The 20,387-nt window shown below is 34.4% G+C and overlaps 1 protein-coding gene across 9 annotated transcripts in view; it reads right to left on the bottom strand.

Moving 5' to 3' along the window:
* The window catches only part of LOC6045890 (endophilin-A), a 142,850-nt gene that overhangs the window by 39,624 nt on the left and 82,839 nt on the right, over positions 1-20,387 (bottom strand). For 7 of the 9 annotated variants that reach the window (XM_038251666.1, XM_038251667.1, XM_038251671.1 and 4 more), the window contains 3 exons: positions 7,604-7,672; positions 7,235-7,451; positions 3,336-3,469 (listed from right to left, as the gene is read on the bottom strand). In XM_038251666.1, the coding sequence (XP_038107594.1) occupies positions 3,336-3,469; positions 7,235-7,451; positions 7,604-7,672 (420 nt within the window). The remainder of the gene's footprint in view (positions 1-3,335; positions 3,470-7,234; positions 7,452-7,603; positions 7,673-20,387) is intronic. The other 2 variants (XM_038251669.1, XM_038251668.1) reach the window with 2 other exon arrangements.

Here is a 20,387-nt window from a genome sequence, read left to right on the forward strand (position 1 = left end):
CCATTTTAGTCAAATTTGAATACGAAATCGGCCGATTTCGACCATTTTTATTTATTTATTTTTTTTTTATTTGACTCAAACCTTGTGCGGGCCTTCCCTATGACCAAATAAGCTATTTTGTGTCATTGGTTCACCTGTACAAGTCTCCATACAATTTTGGCTGCTGTCCATACAAAAATGGTATGTAAATATTCAAACAGCTTTAACTTTTGAATGAATTTTCTGACCAATTTGGTGTCTTCGGCAAAGTTGTAGGTATTTTTGAGGACTTTTGAGAAAAATATAGGTACACGGAAAAAAAATTGCAGATTTTTAAATCAACTTTTTTTTCACTAAAACTCAATTTCCCAAAATACGTATTTTTTGATTTTCGAGATTTTTTAAAATGTTTTAGAGGACAAAAATCCGCAACTTTTGAGCCATAGAGAAAAATGGTCAAAAAATCTGCCGCTGAGTTATGAATTTTTGAAAAAAAGTGATTTTTGGAAAAATCGAAGTTTTATACAAAAACAAATTTGACATTATTTTTTAATGCAAAATTGAATTTGCAATCGAAAAGTACCTAACAGATTTTTTGATAAAGGGCTCCGTTTTCAAGTTATAGCCACCGAAAGTTTGATTTTAGAGAAATATTTGCAGTTTTTCGATTTTTAAAAATAGTGAGTGACCATTTCTAAAAATATTTGTTTTTGAAAAGTTCAGAAAATTTGCCATAAAATTGTCTAAGAGACATTGAAGATTGGACCTCGGGTTGCTGAGATAGAACCGCTTTAAGAAAAAGAAATACGAAAATTGATGTTTTCTAAGTCCCACTCAAACAACACACCATTTTCCAATGTCGATATCTCAGCAACTAATGGTCCGATTTTCAATGTTAAAACATGAAACATTCGTGAAATTTTCCAATCTTTTCGAAAAAAATATTTCGAAAATTTTGAATCAGGACTAGCATTTCAAATGGGCGTAATATTCAATGTTTGGCCCTTTTAAAATGTTAGTCTTGGTTTAAAAAACTCGAGGTTCAATCTTCAATGTCTCTTAGACAATTTTATAGCAAATTTTCTGAACTTTTCCAAAAATGTATTTTTAGAAATGGTTACTCATGGTGACTATTTTTAAAATTGAAAAACTGCAAACATTTCGCTAAAATCAAACTTTCGGTAGCTGTATCTTAGAAACGGAGCCCTTTATCAAAAAATCTGTTAAGTACTTTTCGATTGCAAATTCATTTTGCATTGAAAAATAATAACAAACTTGTTTTTGCATGAAACTTCGATTTTTTCCAAAAATCACTATTTTTTCAAAAATTCATAACTCGGCGGCAGATTTTTTGACCATGTTTCTCTATGGCTCAAAAGTTGCGGATTTTTGTCCCCTAAAACATATAAAAAAATCTCGAAAATCAAAAAATACGTATTTTGGGAAATTGAGTTTAAGTGAAAAAAAGTTGATTAAAAAATCTGCAAATTTTTTTTTCCGTGTACCTATTTTTTTCTCAAAGGTCCTCAACAATACCTACAACTTTGCCGAAGACACCAAATTGATCTCAAAATTCACTCAAAAGTTCCAACAGCTGTTTGAATATTTACATACCATTTTTGTATGGACAGCTGTCAAAATTGTATGAAGACTTGTATGGGTGAACCAATGACACAAAATAGCTCATTTGGTCATAGGAAAGGCCCCCACAAAGTTTGAGCCAAATCAAAAAATACAAAAAATAAAAATGGTCGAAATCGGCCGATTTCGTAGAGAGTTGCTCTTTTATGTAAAATTAGACGCCCGATTTGATGGCGTACTCAGATTTCCAAAAAAAAACGTATTTTTCATCGAAAAAATACTTTAAAAGTTTTAAAAACTCTGCCATTTTTCGTTACTCGACTGTAAAAAAAATTTGAGACATGTTATTTTAAGAGAAATTTAATGCACTTTTCGAATCAGAATCAGAATGTTTTTTTTTATTTAGAACAATTTTTTTCATTTTAAAATTTCGTGTTTTTCTAACTTCGCATGGTTATTTTTTAGAGTGCAATAATATTTTACAAAGTTGTAGAGCAGAAAATAACAAAAAAAATGATATATAAACATAAGGGATTTGCTTATAAACATCACGAGTTATGGCGATTCTACGAAAAAAAGTTTTGAAAATGTTGGTCGTCGTCGATCATAGCCGTTCATCGTCACCCGCGACAGACACCAAATCTGGTACTGGATTGATGTAAGTTTTCAAATTTTTAGGTGAAAAATCCAAATTGCAATCGCAAAAGACTTCTTATCTTAATAAAATGCATTGTTTCATCGGTTAGGCATGCTTTTTCGTTCCCGAAAGCATCAGAGTAAACCTTTAAAAACCAGTTTTCGAACGATTTTAGACTTTTTGGAGTAGCGATAAATTTTCAGACTTAAGGAACATTCAAACAAACCCTAGATTATTTATTAAACAATTATTATGTTGATTCGAAGCACAAATCTTCTCCTAGTAAACTCACTAATAAACTTTCAAACAATTTCTATTAAATTTTGTGTTCAAGAGATCATTTGATAGGCAAAGTTTTTCCCCATCGGAAATAAAGCAACATTGAAAAACTTGCTTCATGATTTGATAAGATTCAAATGCGTATTTTTTTATAGATTTCTTTAAAACAATAGTTTAAAACTTATTAAAATAAAACATTAATCTTTTTTGTAGCTACAGAAACATTTACATTTGGATATGATAATAGTAGTTTATGCAACAAGTTGCTAAAAGAGGATTTTTTCAGCACGAGTCGTACATTTATCCAACGAGGTTCACCGAGTTGGATAAATACGAAGAGTGCTGAAAAAATCAAGTTTTGCAACGAGTTCCATACAAAATTTTTTGTAATTCCAAAAAAACACACACTGAGTGAAATTTTATGTCAAATTTTCATGTATTTTGTCAATAAATCGTTTAAATCAAAAATTTTTTGAAAAGTGCTGAAGTGCTGAAAAGTGTTGCTATTCGATTCTGTTATTTTTGGTACAGAAAAGTAGGCTATTTCGTCGTTCAAGAATGACAGGAAAAGTAAGTAGTTTCACGACGGAATTGCAAAAATTAAATTAAAACAGAATAATTCTCCCGAGAATTAGCTACCCTCTTTACAAATTATTTTTATGTAAATTTTATTTGAATGAAATTGCATCATTAGTTCGTCCACAGTCAAAGAGTCCATTCTTTTCCGTGAGTAGGATAGACTCATTGCTCATTGTTAACATTGTTAAGCTCATTGCTCATTGTTAACATTGTTTTGCTGGGCTTTGCTTGTCCGAGCAACTAACATAATACAAAATAAAACGATCCTTGTTCTACTCACCATAACCTCCTTCAGGTCCTTGGTCTGCAGCTGGTGCAGTGGCTCGAGGAAGTTCTGCTTGATGTTATCGTCAAGCGAGTACTTCACATCGGCCATCTGTTTGAGCGAATCGCCCATCTCAACGAGGGCATTTGCTGCATAGGTTGGAATACGACGCGACGTGACGCAGGATGACACAGTTTGGTGTTGTTCGGGTTTCGCAGGAAATAGGTAGAATTCATGTTGGTTTTTTTGGTTGGTTTTGATTGTTCGGATAGGGATGAAATAAAGCAAACGGGAGAAAAAAGAAAACTTAGTTATTCGGAAACGCAACGAAGCCCGGCCGGAAGGGGCATCCCGACAGGGTCGTGACAGAAAAGTGACATCCAGATAACTTAAAACTAAGGTAGGAAAGACGAAAAATGAAAAATGTTTTGAAAATAGTGTTGTACACATTGATCGAAATAAAAACGTAAAAGAAAAAGAAAAAACACCATGGAGAGCGATTCATGAGCCATTCACAGAAATTACACAGCAAGTAGTGAGAGTGATTAGAGGGTAAGTTAGTATTTCGAGCACATTCACGTGGGCAAAAGTGAAGTAGTATCCTAACTTTGAAAAGGTGAGAGATAGGGAGAGAGGTGGAAAGCACGAGAAGAAGCATCTGTTGTTTTTTTTTCCTCGGATAAACTAAATCGTCTCTGTGTAGTTTGTTGGTCCTTTTGTACGCGTTGGTCGGAATTTGGAAGCTCTCCAAGAAAAATCGATTCAAGGACGTTTTTCCTAGCCTCAAATTGGTCCGTTTTGGTTGAAGGAAACAGAAAACATAACAATTGTGTACATTGTGTGCTGTTGTGTGAAGCGAGTTAAATGGAGATGCATTGGAATTGAGAAAAGTAGATTTAGATGAATAAAGTGAAAATCAAAAAGAAGAAAAAAAAACAAGATTACTAAAACGTATGAAAAAATAGCTCAAAAATTGAATAAGCGATTCAATTTTTACATCTTATTTCAACAAACCTTGGAACATATTCATTTATATTATCATTATTTATTTATTAATTTTTTTTTTGGTAGGTTTTTTCTTGTTTGTATCGGCAAAATATGTGGAAAACTAAATTTTTTAAATGTCTTTATTATTAATTATCTTTAATTATCCAAATTTAATCGATTTTCAAAAAAACGAAGAATTTAAATCAATTGGTTGTTGTATTCATAAAAATATATTTAAAAAAATGGGAATGAAGACTAACATTTTATAAGGACCAAATATTCAATATTACGATCCTTTGAAATGTTAGACTGAATTTCAAAATAAAAAAAAACGAAAAGATCAGATAATTTTATCACCGTTTTATTTTGAGCAAACTTTATAAAATTCGGAAATACAGCCAAACGCAATTAAATCTCAAGACTCAGGAATTTTTTGAAAGCTTTTGTTCTAAGGATATCTTCTGAAAATATATGGATGATTTTATAGGTGATGCAAAATGGCTTCTATGGTAAGAAAAAAAAAGTTTCAGTTCAATATTGGATTAATTTTTAGGCCTTTTTTTAATGTCACACTCATTTATGGTAAAAATAATCTTTGAAAAATTTAAGTTTAAATTAGTTCCATCAAATTTGTGTAAAATTTGTACTCAATGTATAAAACAAGATCAAGGAACCACTACAAGGAGAGATGAACACTACAGACACTTTTGGTCAATAAGAACTATCAGGGGTACTAAGCATGTGTATATGTGAAGCACACAGTTAAAAAAGGTAAAATATACGGCGAGTTGAAAATTTGGCACATGTAAATTTACCTCATTTTAGTTTAATTTATTTAAGAGTGAAAAATAAAATTGCTTTGAAAAAAGTAAACTTTTACAACGCAGTTTTACAACTTTAGTTTGCGATGTGAAATAACAGTTCAGTTTTACATAAGAAACATGTAAAATTTGCATCCTTTTGCATGTAATTTCGTTGTATACATGTTAAATTCATTAAATAAATTACTCTAATTTATCGATGAATGTTAACCTCTTTTTTAATGTTATTTTATCCTAATTAATTAGAGAAAACGAAAATTTGTAAACGCTGATGTAATTTTACTCAGTTTGTGATATGAAGTGAAACAGTACAAAAAATGTTACATAAAAAAAACATGTTAAGTTTTAATCCTTTTCGCTGAAATTATTTTGCTACTCGTTAATTCATGTAAAATTACTTTAACACAAAGGCAAATTAACATCTTCAAATTTTCGACTCACTGTAGTTTCATTTATTTTGTTCAAAATTGGAAAATTGGCAGATGTAAATTTACCTCTTTTCTGTAATTTTATTTAAACGAGGAACATAAAATAACATAAAAAAAAGAAAAAAAATAGATTTTGTCATTTTACTCAATTTGTGATGTGAAATAACAGTGTTATTTTACAAAAGAAACATGTAAAATTTCCATCTTTTTCAATGAAATTTCATTTTCTACATGTTATTCTTTATATTAAAAAAATCGATGGTTTTGCTCGAACGCGAATCAGTTGATCACGGAATGTCGGATCAAGGCACTTTTTGTTGCGTTAGGTTCGTGTAAGCCCGAGGAAGGATTATGTGCCAAAAAAAATTACCACTTTGGCCACTCTGGGACCGATTCCGGAGCATCTGCAGATTGTATGGGAAAATTTACGTAAACTCTGAATAAACGACCCAGCTTTACGTCAAGACGAAGTTTGTCGGGTTAGGTTTGTTTAATTTAAAAAGTGACTTCAATTGGCCGATGTAAACTTATCTCTTTTAATGTAATTTTATCTAAATTAGAGAGTAGACAATAAAATTACATTACATTTTCAGTAATTTATTTCTACTCCGTTTTCTATGTGAAATTTTACCGTTTTTCTTATACAAACAAAAATGAAGTATAATTTTACAAAAGAAACACGTAACATTTCCATACTTTCCATGTATTTCATTTTTTACAGATTAAATAATGTATAATTACTTCAAAACAAAGTTAAATTGGCATCTTCAAATTTTCAACTCGCAGTAATTCAACTTTTTTTAACAGTGCAAAACCAAAGAGGAAAACGATGATCGCAAAAGGAAACCAAAAAAAAAATAAACATAAAGGTATCAACTTGTAGTAACAACGATAACTAGTTCGTTCAAAGAGCTTAGCATTTTAGAATGGAAAAAAGGGGAGAATAAGACGTTTTGCGGTTTTCTTCTTCCTCCTCACACTAAGCCCGATAACCTGTCTCAGTCTCGCTAGTATAAGAGTATAGAAATGGGTTAATAGATGACACACACACGGCTTCTTGGTAAGCTTGGGGTTGGGTTAATCTGTCAATGGTCAAGATGTTTTAGGGGAGAAAGGTGTCAAAGTTTATTTTTTTGTTGATTTTGATGCATTTTTTTCTTTTTTTTTTTTTAAGTGCTCTGACACCTTTCTTTAAGCGAATTATCTGCCCGTCAGCGGTGACATTTAGTGAACATTGAGGCTGCCTGTACACGCTGATTTGCACGCTTGACAAAACATATCGTGTTTGTCACACACACACAGAGGAAAACACGCACACTCTTGAGCATATGTCTGGGCTATGTACACAAAAGAAAAGTGAGAGAAGGGGACAATTTCGCACTGTTAGTTGATTAGCTCACGGCGGGTTCAGAGAAATCAATAGAGAAAAATAATAAGATCATTAAACAAAAAAGAAGGGGGAAAATCGGGACAAGTGGACAATCTTTCTTCCGGGTTTTATTTTTTTTTGTTAATATAGACATATGTGAGTGTGGGTGTGTTAAAAGCTATCAAAGCGCTTACTTATATATATATATGTGTGTGTGAGTTGTGTTATATTTATATTGATATTTATATCGCAAAAAGGAAAGAAACGACAACGAAAAGGGCGACAAACGTCGGAAATGGGCACACTTACCGAAGATACTGTCTTCGCCGAGCTTTTTACCGTATGTCAGCATACAGTCGGCCAATATACCTTCTGGTTGTGGATAAGTATTACTTTTAGCTTGACCTGATAATTTAGAAATACCTTTGACCGCTGCCATCTTCGCTCTGGCCGTTGGATTTGGTTGCAAGTATTCTTTCGTTTTTGCTTGCAACTCTTCGACCAGTTCTACGGTGACGTCTGTTTTCTGGAAAAATGTTAGAAAATGTTGTATAATGTCACGAACCAAACAGCTTACTACAAGCTGAAATCCCTATCTTAACTTGTACTCCTTGCAATTTGCTAACTATATTCAAAGAAAATCCTTAAAATATCAGCGATAGAAAACGAACAACTTACTCTTTCCATTTCCATAAAGTCCAGGTCGAGTTTGGTGCCCTCGGCACCACCCATTTTCTCCGTGACATACTGCAAGAAAAAGGAGAAAAGAAAGCATTTAAAAAATATATATAAAATAAGAAACATTTTTTTTGCGTTTTTCATCAACTTTTGCTCGCAACTTTGTGTGTTCCAATTTCCCGATTGAATTATAATGACGACCTCCTTTCAGTGCGGGAAAGGCAAAAAGTTGCACTGCTGCAGGTTTTCCCGCTTGACCAGTGAATGTGGAGGAAAAACATAAATAATCCTCCTTGTTAAAGGAATAGGAAAAAGCATCCCCGAGCAGGCGGAAATAACTTGGGAATAACATTTTTTGTGATTTGAAAATACTAGGCCAAAAACATTTTATGTTAATTAACAAGATTTGTTATTCGTCGCTATGATTTTTTTGTTATTAGATTATAGTAATAACAGACTTATAACATTTTTAGTTATTCTTGGAACGAATTTTTGTTACTCTTACTAATTCGATCATCCCAATAACAGTTTGAGTAATTTTTTCCATAACAAAAAATGTTATTCCGAAGTTGTTTTGGCTTTCAACCAATATCAGGCCAATAACAAGTTCTGTTATGATAACAGAAACTGTTATTAAATCCTTATGCAAAAATTGACTTTTTAAGAAGATTCCATAAAACTTTTTGTTATTTTAACAATTTTTTTATTGAAATGGCATGAATTTCGTCATTACCGCCTGTCCGGGTCGAGAGGAAGCACGCTGCCGGAGGATCAATAAATCTGGTTTGATGAGTTTTTTTGCAGCTAAAATGGTAACACAAAAGTAAGCGTCAGCAGTAGGTATTGTTCATTCGTGAAATTAAGTTATAGTTACAAGATATTTTTAACTGTTAAACTTGGTACGGTAGCAGTACGCCGAATTGTATAATTTTAAACAAACAATAGTTCTAAGAAACACCAAAGACAAGTGGAAAATTAAAATAGAACAATTCTCTACGAAATCGGCCGATTTCGACCATACAAAAATGGTTCGTAAATATTTAAACAGCTGTAACTTTTGAGTGAATTTTCTGATCAATTTGGAGTCTTCGGCAAAGTTGTAGGTATTGTTGAGCACTATTGAGAAAAACGGAAAAATGTCTATTTTTTAATTAGCAGTTTTTTCACAAAAACTCAATTTCCCAAAACACGTATTTTTTCTATTTTCAAGATTTTTTAATATGTTTTAGGGGATAAAAACCCGCACCTTTTGAGCCATAGAAAAGTTTGGTAAAAAAATCTGCCGCCAAGTTAGGAATTTTTGAAAAATTAATGATTTTTGGAAAACTCGAAATTTTACTCCTAAAAAGTTTTACCCTAATTTTATATGTAAATTTGAATTTGCAATCGAATTCAGATTTTTTGATAAAGGGTCCCATTTTCAAGATATAGGGGAACAGCATCTAATTCCAGCGTGCCTCTAATGTTGCCATATCAGCACTTTGACATTAAATTACAGCTCATAAAAAGCGCTTTCAACTGAAATCGAGTGATAAATAGCTCAATCAGAAGGGTGCAACCCGAGCAGACGAAAATAACGTGGGAATAACATTTTTTGATACTTGAAAATACTAGGCCAATAACATTTTATGTTATTTATAACAAGAATTGTTATTCGTCGTTATGATTTTTTTGTTTTTGGATTGTCATGATAAAAACAGACTAATAACAATTTTATTATTTTTTGTTATTTTAACAACAAATCCGATCATCCCAAGAACAGTTGGCGGTATTCTTCCATAACAAAAAATGTTATTTCAAAGTTGTTTTGGCATTCAATCAATATCAGACTAAGGCTACCAACTCCTGCTGAGCAAAAATCCGTACGATATGACAGCATGGTATAACAAAAACTGTCAAGGAATTATTTATATGATTGAAATTAAATAAATTTGAGAAGTTTGAGAAACTGTGTTGTTTTTACAGTTTACAAATTTCACAAAATGCTATCAGAGTACTTATGACTTGCACGTTTAAATGTATTCATAAAATAAACCGTGATTTGAATCAAAACGTTATGTTCTTAACCCTCTAACGCCCAAATTTTTTTTCGAATATATTTATTTTTTCCGTGTTCAGGAGGTCATTTTGAGCAACTTTTGTTCTACGAAAAACTTTACTTCTCTTGTTTTATGTTTTTCTTGTTTTATTTTTAGTATTTTAATTTGCATTTATCTTGTTTAATTTATGTTTGTTTTTGTTAGTATTTGGCCTATTCTACCACCTAATATAATTACATTTTGCCTATCTATTTTTTCACATTTTTACAGTCACTTTTTCAAATTTTTGCATGTTTTTCACATTTTCTGCTATAGAATGGCACCATCATCATTTAAATTGCAAAAAAATGCGTAGAGGCATAGTCTGGGTCACTACGAAAAATTACTGCATACTTTTTTTTACTGAAAATATAGGAAATGTTAGTAAAAAACACAGCCAAAGTTGACCCATAAAAACTGACATTTTTTTAAAACATTGGCAAAGTCACATAAAACAAGTAAAACTTCCAACCCATAAATTTCCTAAAATTTTAAGAGTTCTTCTTTCCGATGCTGTTTACAGATCAAAAATCGATTGGAAAATGGATTGTTGGCGATTTTTTAGATCGAAGCCCGTCTAAAGGCGGGGTTAGGTTGTAGAGAGTTAATTTTTTTTAGTTTTAAAGTTAACGAAATGTCAAGTTTGCTTTAACGAATAATATCGTTCTCAGTGTTTTCACGAACACATTTCCAAAAAAAAATATTGAAAAGTTCCTATAACATGTGAAACACAACAGTTTATAAGACCTTTAAAAAAACTCTAGATTTGTTAATTCAAATTTTCAAAGGTTTTCACAATTTTTAGATGGCCTTTGGATCTTTTCATGGATAAATATATTTAGTAAGGAATTTCTAAAAGAACAATCCGAGATTTTTTTAAAGGTTCTATCAACATATGAAAGACAATAGTATATAGGACCTTTAAAAAAACTCTAGACTTATTGATAATCAAGTTTGAATTGAGGAAACCCGGAAAACTCTCCTATTTTAAATCAAACTCACAGTAAAATAAAAATAAAAATGTCTAGTTAACAAAAGCTTTGGCCAAATAAAAAAAAGAATTCAATGTTTAAAAAATTGGTAAAATTCCGTACAAATCCGTATTATGCGAAAAAATTCCCTGCAAAAATTCCGGCCTGTTAAAAATCCGCGAAGAGGGTCGGAAATCCGTATGGTAATGAAAAAATCCGTACAGTTGGTAGCCTTAATATCAGACCAATAACAAATTGTATTATGATAACACAAACTGTTATTCAAATCTTATTCAAAAATGGATTTTGCAAGAATATTCCATAACGCTTTTTGTTATTTTAACAGTATTTGTTATTGAAATGGCATGAATTTTGTTATTACCGTCTGCTCGGGAAGCAAGTTTCTATCAAAAGTTTTGCTGAATTCGTTGTATAAATAGTGAAAATCAGCTAATTGGATGGAGTTAGGAGCGAGCGTTTAACCTGCCTAACATACGAGAATTTCCCCTAGCCACCGAAAGTTTAATTTTAACGAAATATTTGCAGTTTTAAGATTTTTAAAAATTGTGACCATGAGTAACCATTTCCATTTCCGGTTTCGGTAGAGAATTGCTCCATAGTCAAAAACAAACATTGAACATTTGTGATAATGAAAATAAGTCATTGTAATAGTAGCATAGCATAGCATAACAGGTCTGTACCATGATTAATTTTGCAACAACCAAAATAATGCTTTTCGCAAGTTATTCAAATTAGCTGTGGCATCTAATTTGATTGACTTAAGCAAAAGACAACTTTTCATAATTATAACGTCACAACGATCAATCATGAAATGCCACAACAAGATAAATCAATAAAAACTTCGCCTCCTAATCCCAGCTTCTCAACTTCAACCAACAGGACCACGTGCCTCCACCATTATCTGGCTTAGTCCAGCTCGGGCACGCTTCCGGCTCTCCCATCATAACAATACCGACCGGCCGAAAATGGGGCAAAATTTAATTTTCTCTCAATCATCTCGCTAATTTAATTTGAAATAAATTAATCCTCTTTACGGGGCTCCCCGTTCGACGTTTTTCCGTCGAAGTCTGCCCTGGCCAAAAGATGTGCTGCTACGAAGCTCTCTATAGCAAAAAGCGACTTTCCACGGAAGACAAAACACAGGTCAGCAGCAGCAGCTGGTCACTGGAAAAGCTGCCACTTCGTCCCGTTTTCTCTACCCGCAGACACACAAAGAACAATTTTCACCACCCAAAGGAAAAAGGCGGACGAGACGAGAATATTGTGCATATTAGGCGAGCGTGCCAAAAGGGGGAGTTTCCAGAACGAGGGTACACGTTTCAGGGATAAATTTTAGCAGCTTGCAAATTTAATGACTTCTTTTTGTTTGAGTGAAGTGCTTTTTGGAGATAAATGTTGAGACATTTTTTTTAAGGTATTAAAATTTAATTTTGATTTTGCAGAAAGAAAATTAGAATAGCTACAATTGGTTCATCTCTCCTACCGAAAAGAAAAAAAAAATCATTCGTTTCACGCTATTGGCGGTGGTGCAACGCCAGCAGTTCTTTATGGTCAGACCATTTCGAAGTTTTCTTGTTATTGAAGTATCCTTTGGCAAAGCGGATTTAGTGCATTACCGTATATCAGTAAAACCATACACAAAATTTATTCAATTAAAATTTAAATTACACAATTCGACATTTTAAGTTGATGTCAGTAAAAACTTAAGTTTCGTCAAGGTATCATAGATTTGGCCTTCCTGAACATACTCCAATCGACACAATTTAATTTAAGTGAATTTTATACGAAAGCATAAAGTTGTAAATTTAGGTCATAATTGCGTCACCAAGCGCCTCCACGGATTTATTATAAGAAAGTTTGATTCAATGGAGACGCTTGGTTTTTTTAAACAACTCAATAGCATTTGAAACCAACATTTACCACGTTGTGTTTTCGCAGGAAATCCACTAAAATTCATTTCTGTCGAAACTGAAGCGTTTAATTTACTCACATCAACTTCAAACATGTCGAGATGTGTTATGCAAGTAACGAGTTAACTAAATTCAAACCAAAAATGCAGCACAGCAAAAACTATACCTGATACATTTTCTGACAATTCAGACAACGATTTTTTTTTATTTAGATTAAAGAAACAAGTTCATATGAACAAACGTAAATGATTAAGGCCATCCAAATGCAGTGTTGGTATTCTCGCGCTACCACGAGAAACATTCCTCTCTTTCGCGTTCTCACATGGAAACCCAAAATATGACAAAAATAGTTTTTTTTATACTTTGATCTCTTTCAAAAGCAAACTGGCGCTAATAATTGCGCCTTTTCGAGATATTTAAATTTAAAATTTGCATCTTTTTTACTTTAAAATGACTGTAACTTTTGACCATTGAGTCCAAATTTACTTGTCAAAAAATAAAAATGTTTGGCGTAGATTACAAAATCAACTGTTGGTGTCTTGGACAAAGTTGCTTAGATTAGCAATCCCAACAGCTTTCTAGAAGACAAAAAAAAAATCCCAAAAATATTCCTAAAAGTTAGACAAAATCACCCTAATCGCGAACTACCCTAATTTTTAACCAAACCAAAAGTTGCCCCTTTTCATTTGCAATAACTCTACTTAAGCTCCAAAACATCATCATTTTACGGAAAATCCATTTTCGACTAAATTTTGCGATCTGCACCACTGTGCACTGGTCCAATCTACAATGTCTTTCAGGCAAATTTGTAGGAAATTTTCAAAAAATATTTTGAGAGATGGTCAATTGTGACGTGATTTCTACAGGTTAAAAAAGTCGCGTTTTAACCAAAAGGGAATTTATCGTTATCAAATTATCAAAAAATATTATTTTTTCAAAAATTGGAAAATGAACTTTGACTAACTTATGCCATAACTCAAATTGTTGGCATTTTTTGTTGTCTAAAACATTAATTTTTCAAAAATGATTATTTTGCGCAATGCGATATTTTGTGTGAAAAGTCGAATCAAAAAAAGATTAATTAATTTGTTATTTTTTTCTGAGAAGTACTTAGTTCTATCTACAACTTTGTTGAAGACAACAAATTGATCAGAAAATCTGTTCCCCAGATTTAAAAAAATATATACAGTCATGCCCCGATTTTGCACGCCTCGGTTTTGCACTCCCGAGCAGACGGAGATAACTTGGGAATAACATTTTTTGATATTTAAAAATACCAGGCCAATAACATTTTATGTTATTTATAACAAAATTTGTTATTCGTCGTTATGATTTTTTTGGTATTGGATCGTTATTGTTATAACAGACTAATAACATTTTAGGTTATTCTTCGAACAAATCTTTGTTATTATTTTTTTGTTATTTTAACAGCTTATCTACCGCTCTACGCATAATTGTCCCATGTCATTTTTGGACGATTTTGACTTTTTGACATTATTAAGTTTAGTTTGTCGTATATTTTAAGAAAAACACATAAAATCTTGTACTTTGTTCGGAAACTCATTAAAAAAAAACCCCATGTCTGTTTGTCCCATCGTTACACTTCCACGCATAATTGTCCCACCAAGTATTTTCATTCACTGAATGATTAGTTTAACGAAGCATTATGTCGTGTTTTCGTATCGTATAGCAAGAGGATCATAAATAAGAGTGATATATTACTGACTGGGGCGATTAGGTACACATAGGGTGGATAGGAACTCACGGGACAATTATGCGTAGAAACACAGAAATCGGTCGAAAAATTGCAACTGCGTTTTTCTCAGTTGCTCTTTTTGAACATGAGACAATTATGCGTAGAACGGCAGTAATCCGATCATCCCAATAACAGTTGGCGATATTCTTCCATAACATGTTATTCCCAAGTTGTTTTGGCTTTCAACCAATATCAGACCAAGAACAAATGATGTTATGATAATATAAACTGTTATTAATCTCTTATGCAAAAAATGGATTGTTAAAGAAGATTCCATAACATTTTGTGTTATTTTAACAGTAGTTGTTATTGAAATGGCATGAATTTTGTTATTACCGTCTGCCCGGGCTGCCCCGGTTTTGATTAGTTCAGCTGCCTCGGTTAAGCATGGCCCAGTGCTATGGAAGACATTGGCTATAATTGTATGAAAAATCATACTAACAACAGAAAATTATAGTGTTTTGGAATCGGGAAAATGGCAGGTATCGATTTTCACAAAAATACGTATTTTTCTTGTTTTTTGAAAATGCAATGAAAAAATACTCAAAATTATTGTTATTGCAATATGGGTATCAAATGATTGGGACGTTTTCATACATTTCGAATATAGTATCATTTTTTTTAAACACTAAAATTTTTCACGAAACTGCATATTTCCGAAAAAAAAAACTCCAAATTTCAGTTTTTCACAATGTGAGTATCAAATGATCGAAATTTTTTAAAAATTACGAAAGCTATAACATTTTTTTTTGAAATACTCAAAATTTTCACATAACTACGCATTTTCTAAACAATGCTAAACATTTCAAATTTTCAAAATTTAATACATTCGAAATGTTTGAAAACATTTCGATCATTTGTTACCCAACTGAAATTTTGAGTGTTTTTTTTTCGAAAATACGTGGTTTTGTGAAAATTTTGGGTATTTTCAAAAAAAGAATGTAATTACATTCAAAATTCCGATCAATTGATACCCATATTGTGAAAAACTAAAATTTTGAGTATTTTTTTCAAAAATACGTAGTTTTATGAAAATTTTGAGTATTTTCAAAAAATGTTGTTATTACATTCCAAATGAAAGAAAAAGTTCCGATCATTTGATACCCATATTGCAAAAAAAAAGGAAATTTCGAGTATTTTTTTTTTCGAAAATACGTAGTTTTGTAAAAATGTTGAGTATTTTCAAAAATTGCAATTCAATTCGAAATGTATGAAAAAAATTCCAATCATTTTATACCAATATTGTAAAAAAAATCAGTATTTTCAAAAACATTCCAAATGTAGGACAAAACACGATCATTTGGTACCCATATTGTAATAACAAATATTTTGAGGTTTTTTTTAGTGAGATTGAAAAAAATACAGAAAATTTAATCGAAAAAATATTAGACCAAGGCATAAAACTGATCTAGTTTAAGGAGCACACAATATCTCGCAGATATTTTTCATTCTCTATCCTAGCTGTGGAAAAACGGAAAGAGGTCATAACGGCGAACCACGACCGGTTCAAGAGGCCAGACCAAGCGGCGCAGCACGTGCCTTTGGCGTTGGAATCGTTTGACCAGGCTTCTTCGTTGGCTCGTGTTGGTTACTCAGGTGGATAAATAATTAAAGTTTAGCGCGATTGTGAAAAATTGATCTCGGTGTGCGGGATTCTTTTAATTTTAAGGAGATTATCTTTCGAGATTGGTTTGGAGGAGATTGATGTTATTAAAACTTTGAGGTCTCATCAATCATTTTAGTCTAGAATAAATTTTAAAAGTGCTAAATGTCCAAGGTAAAAATTCACATCAGGAATTTATGACACAAAACATAGAAAACCATTTCGAGTATTATTATCCGAGCAGTCGCCACTCTTTTGCAGCATAAATCACAAAACCCATTCATGCACCAAAAACAACTGTCTTCTATTCAGATAATCAGCTTTTCACTTCAGGTTCTTGAAAGAACACATTTCTGGGGTGCCACAACCAAAAACTCATACACAAGACACATTACACACATTCGTTCCGACAGATGGCAGAAGGGGGTGAATGAAGAGATTTTGCCGCTGCTTCCGCTCACGTTATGGAATGAGAAGTATATTTTATCCAAAATTATGATGCCACTCTCGCAGCACAGACAAAACCCATTTTTGAGAATCGACTTTTTTTGAATTAAATATACTTTATTGAATCTTTCTTATAATAATTACATTTGGTTTACATAATAAGTGGTCAGCTGTGGCTCTTCAGCTTTAGTTTGCTTTTCGTGATTTAAACACTGTTCATTTTTATAACTTTAAAAGTATATGATTTATCATTTTTGTAACACTAGGTACAATGAGGAAAAAAATGTTAAGAAAACATAACCTAACCTAAAACTAACTTAATCTTACCATAAACTAAACCAATCCTTGAATCAAGGGGTATTCAGATATAGCACATTTTTCCCTGAATTTCAAACATTTTTCTTGAATCTTCTGATCCAACATTTTAACTTCTGCTAATTCATGAACCTCACTTGATCTTGTCCAGCCAGGAACATTCAAAACCATTTTGAGTACCTTGTTTTGGACACGCTGGAGCTTCAATTTATGAGTTCTAGCGCAACACTCCCAAACAGGTACTGCATACTCAATAACAGGGTAAATTATTTGTTTGTAAACTGCTAACTTATTTTTCAAAGATAGCTTTGATTTTCTGTTAATTAAAGGATACAAACACCTGATGAGAATGCTGCACTTGTTCAATATTTTATCTACATGCTGCCGAAACAAAAGTTTCGAGTCAAGTATGAGACCTAAATAGACAACTTCCTTTGACCAGGGTATCGAAACATCATTCATTTTAATCAAAACATCATCCTTTGGGACAAATCTGGCCGATTTGGAAAGTGGAAAAATGATGGTTTGAGTTTTGGCTGCATTTATGCGAATTTTCCAGTCGCCAAAGTATTCGGAAAGAACGTCAAGACCCTTCTGAAGACGGCCAACTAAATATCTGGTTATTTTACCCTTATAAATAACGGCAGTGTCATCAGCAAAAAGTGACAACACACCATTACCAGGAAGAGTAGGCAAATCAGATGTAAAAATATTGTACAGAAGTGGGCCAAGAATACTTCCTTGGGAACCCCAGCATCAATGTTGAATAATCCAGAAGCAATCCCATTCAGAAAAACCTTGAACGATCTCTCCGAAAGATAGTGCTGGATAATTTTGATAAGATACATTGGAAAACCGTATAAATACAGTTTATGTATCAAACCATCATGCCAAACATTGTCAAAAGCCTTCTCAACATCCAACAAAGCCATAGCAGTTGATTTAGACTCAAGCTTGTTCTGCTTGATGATTTTAGTTACTCTCGTAAGCTGATGAGCAGTATTATGTCCCTTTCGGAAGCCAAACTGCTCATTCAAAATTATATTATTATCGTTGGTAAAATCCAAAAGCCTTGAATAGATGACCTTCTCAAAGAGTTTGGACAGACTACTCAAAAGACTAATGGGACGATAACTTGTTGGCGATGTTGGATCTTTTGAGGCTTCAAAATTGGTATGACTTTGCCCAGCTTCCAATTGGTGGGGAAGTAACCAAGTTGCAAACATTTATTGAAAATATTGGCTAGATGTTGAAAGAACTGATCACTCTGTTTTTTCAACACCAGATTAAAATGTTATCAAAGCCTGGAGCTTTCATATTTTTCATTTGTTTAACTGCAACTTTGACTTCCTCACCAGAAACATGGGAATCTGCAGGAAATTCAAAGGTAGAGTCATTGATTGTTGAAATACTATTGGCAACTGATGTTTCTTTACGGCTGGTCATGGAAGCGCCAAGATTATGTGAACTAACAAAATGAAGCCCAAGTGCATTTGCCTTTTCCTCGGATGTAATCAAAGGAGAATCCTCAACAATAAGAGGAGGAATAGGCTTTGGTTTGTTTTTAAGAACTTTTGAAAGTTTCCAAAATGGTTTTGAATAATTCCCAAGCTGGCTTACATGTTTTGAAAATTCTTGATTTCTGATATTGTCAAGTCGGTCTTGTATGATTTTGTTCAAATTGTTCACTGAAATCTTTTGTCATAGTCCCCAGTCCGTTGATATTGTCTCCTATAAACATTCCTAAGTCTAATCAAGTGTTTAGTATCTACGTCAATATCAGTTACCTTAAAATTAACAGGAACCTCCCGAACGTTGGCAGCCTCTGCTTGGTTGATAGCCTGCTGGATCACCTCCAGCGAACGATCAATATCAGCAGAAGTTTCCGGGTGTTGATCATAGTCGATGTTGCTGTCGACCACTTGCTGAAACTGCTGCCAGTCAACGTTGTGGTAATCTTTCCGGGTTGGTTGCCGCTGCGGAGTAACGGAAGCTCCAACCTCCACAACCACCGGATAGTGATCAGAACTCAACTCTTCAAACACCTCAGGATGAGCCACGTTCTCAGCCATATTGGTAATGAAGAAGTCGATGATTGAGTGATTCCCAGACCGAGCCACCCTCGTTGGACGATCCGGACTCACAACGTTGTAGTATCCGTTTTGCAGATCGTTGTGCAGAATCACTCCGTTCCGATTCCTCCTGCTGTTGCCCCAAACTTCATGCTTCGCGTTGAGGTCACCAGCGATGATGTACTTTGCGCTCCGCCGTGTCAGCTTCTGGATATCGCTCTTCAGTTTTGCTGCTGAACCATCTCTGGCATTCACCTGACGTGGGCAGTATGCAGCAATGAAGAGTACTGGGCCAACCGAAGTGGGAATTTCCACTCCAACGGCCTCGATGATGTCCAGCTTAAAGTGTGGCAGCCGGCGTGGCTTGAGATCACGATGAACAGCGACAAGCACACCTCCTCCTCCAGAGGTGGTCCTATCGAGCTGCGTCGCGATCTTGTAGTTTTGCAGATAAACTTTTTCACCGGGCTTCAGATGAGTTTCCGTGATGGCAGCTACGTCGATCTCCTTCTCGCGAAGAAAATCCACCAGCTCTAAATTCTTCCTCCTAATGGAGCAAGCGTTCCAATTCAGCAGCTTGAGGGACCTACGATCCATACTGGATGACGAACGAGGTCAGCACTTCAATCTGCTGGGTCTTGGTTTTGCATCCACGCAGTGCAGCGGACATCTGTTTGAAAATATTGAGGAGTTCGGTTGAGGTGTAAAGATCATTACCATTTTCCTCAACTGCTGGTTCTTGGGTTGGTCTTGGCTCCTGGCTGAAGCCCGGTGGTGGCGGTCTCGGCTCCTGGCTGGAACCCGGCCGTGGATGATTCATCTCAGCTCTCTTCCTGGGATCCAACGGCAACGGTGCCAAGTTCGGGACCTGGCGTCGCGGTTGAAGAGGTGGAAAATTTTGCTCCACCAGGGCTGGAGGAGTTCTACGACGCTGAGGCTGATTCTTCGTCGATGCTTGCTGCCGAATTTTCACGAACTCAGCTCTCTTGGGGCACTTTCGGTCGGTTGACGAGTGCTCACCGTTGCAGTTGAGGCACTTCACCAGCGAATCTTGGATGCACTGGGATGTGATGTGCGCATCGGTACCACATTTGGCGCAACGACGCTTCAGGTGGCAGTTCTTACCTCCGTGCCCGAAACCCAGGCAGTTGAAGCATTGTGTGACGTCACGATGCACTGGTCGGTATCGCTCCCACGACACGATAATGTTGAAAACCGCTCGAATTGCCTTCAGCTCAGGAAGCGTCGTCGATCCCTTAGCCAAATGCAGCAGGTAGAGCTGGTCACGGTACTTGATGTCTTTGTTGCGTCGGCTCATTTTGTGCACGGCCAACACATCCAGTTTCAAAACTTTTAGCTCGGCAGCTAATTCCTCCACTGGCATGTCGTACAGACCTCTGACGACGATTTTGTACGGCTTATCCATGGCGACATCATGGGTAAAGTACTCCGCCTCGTTTTCGGTCAAGTAATCCTTGACCAGTTGATAGTGCTGCCTGGATTGCACCAGCACCTTAAATCCGTCCTGACACAGACGAATGTTGCCTAGGACTTTCCCAGACTTGATGAGTTCAACCAGCCCCGCTCGAAAGTCGATCGTTGCTGCTGATT

The sequence above is a fragment of the Culex quinquefasciatus genome, chromosome 2 (genome assembly GCF_015732765.1).
Source record: "Culex quinquefasciatus strain JHB chromosome 2, VPISU_Cqui_1.0_pri_paternal, whole genome shotgun sequence".
NCBI lineage: Eukaryota > Metazoa > Arthropoda > Insecta > Diptera > Culicidae > Culex > Culex quinquefasciatus.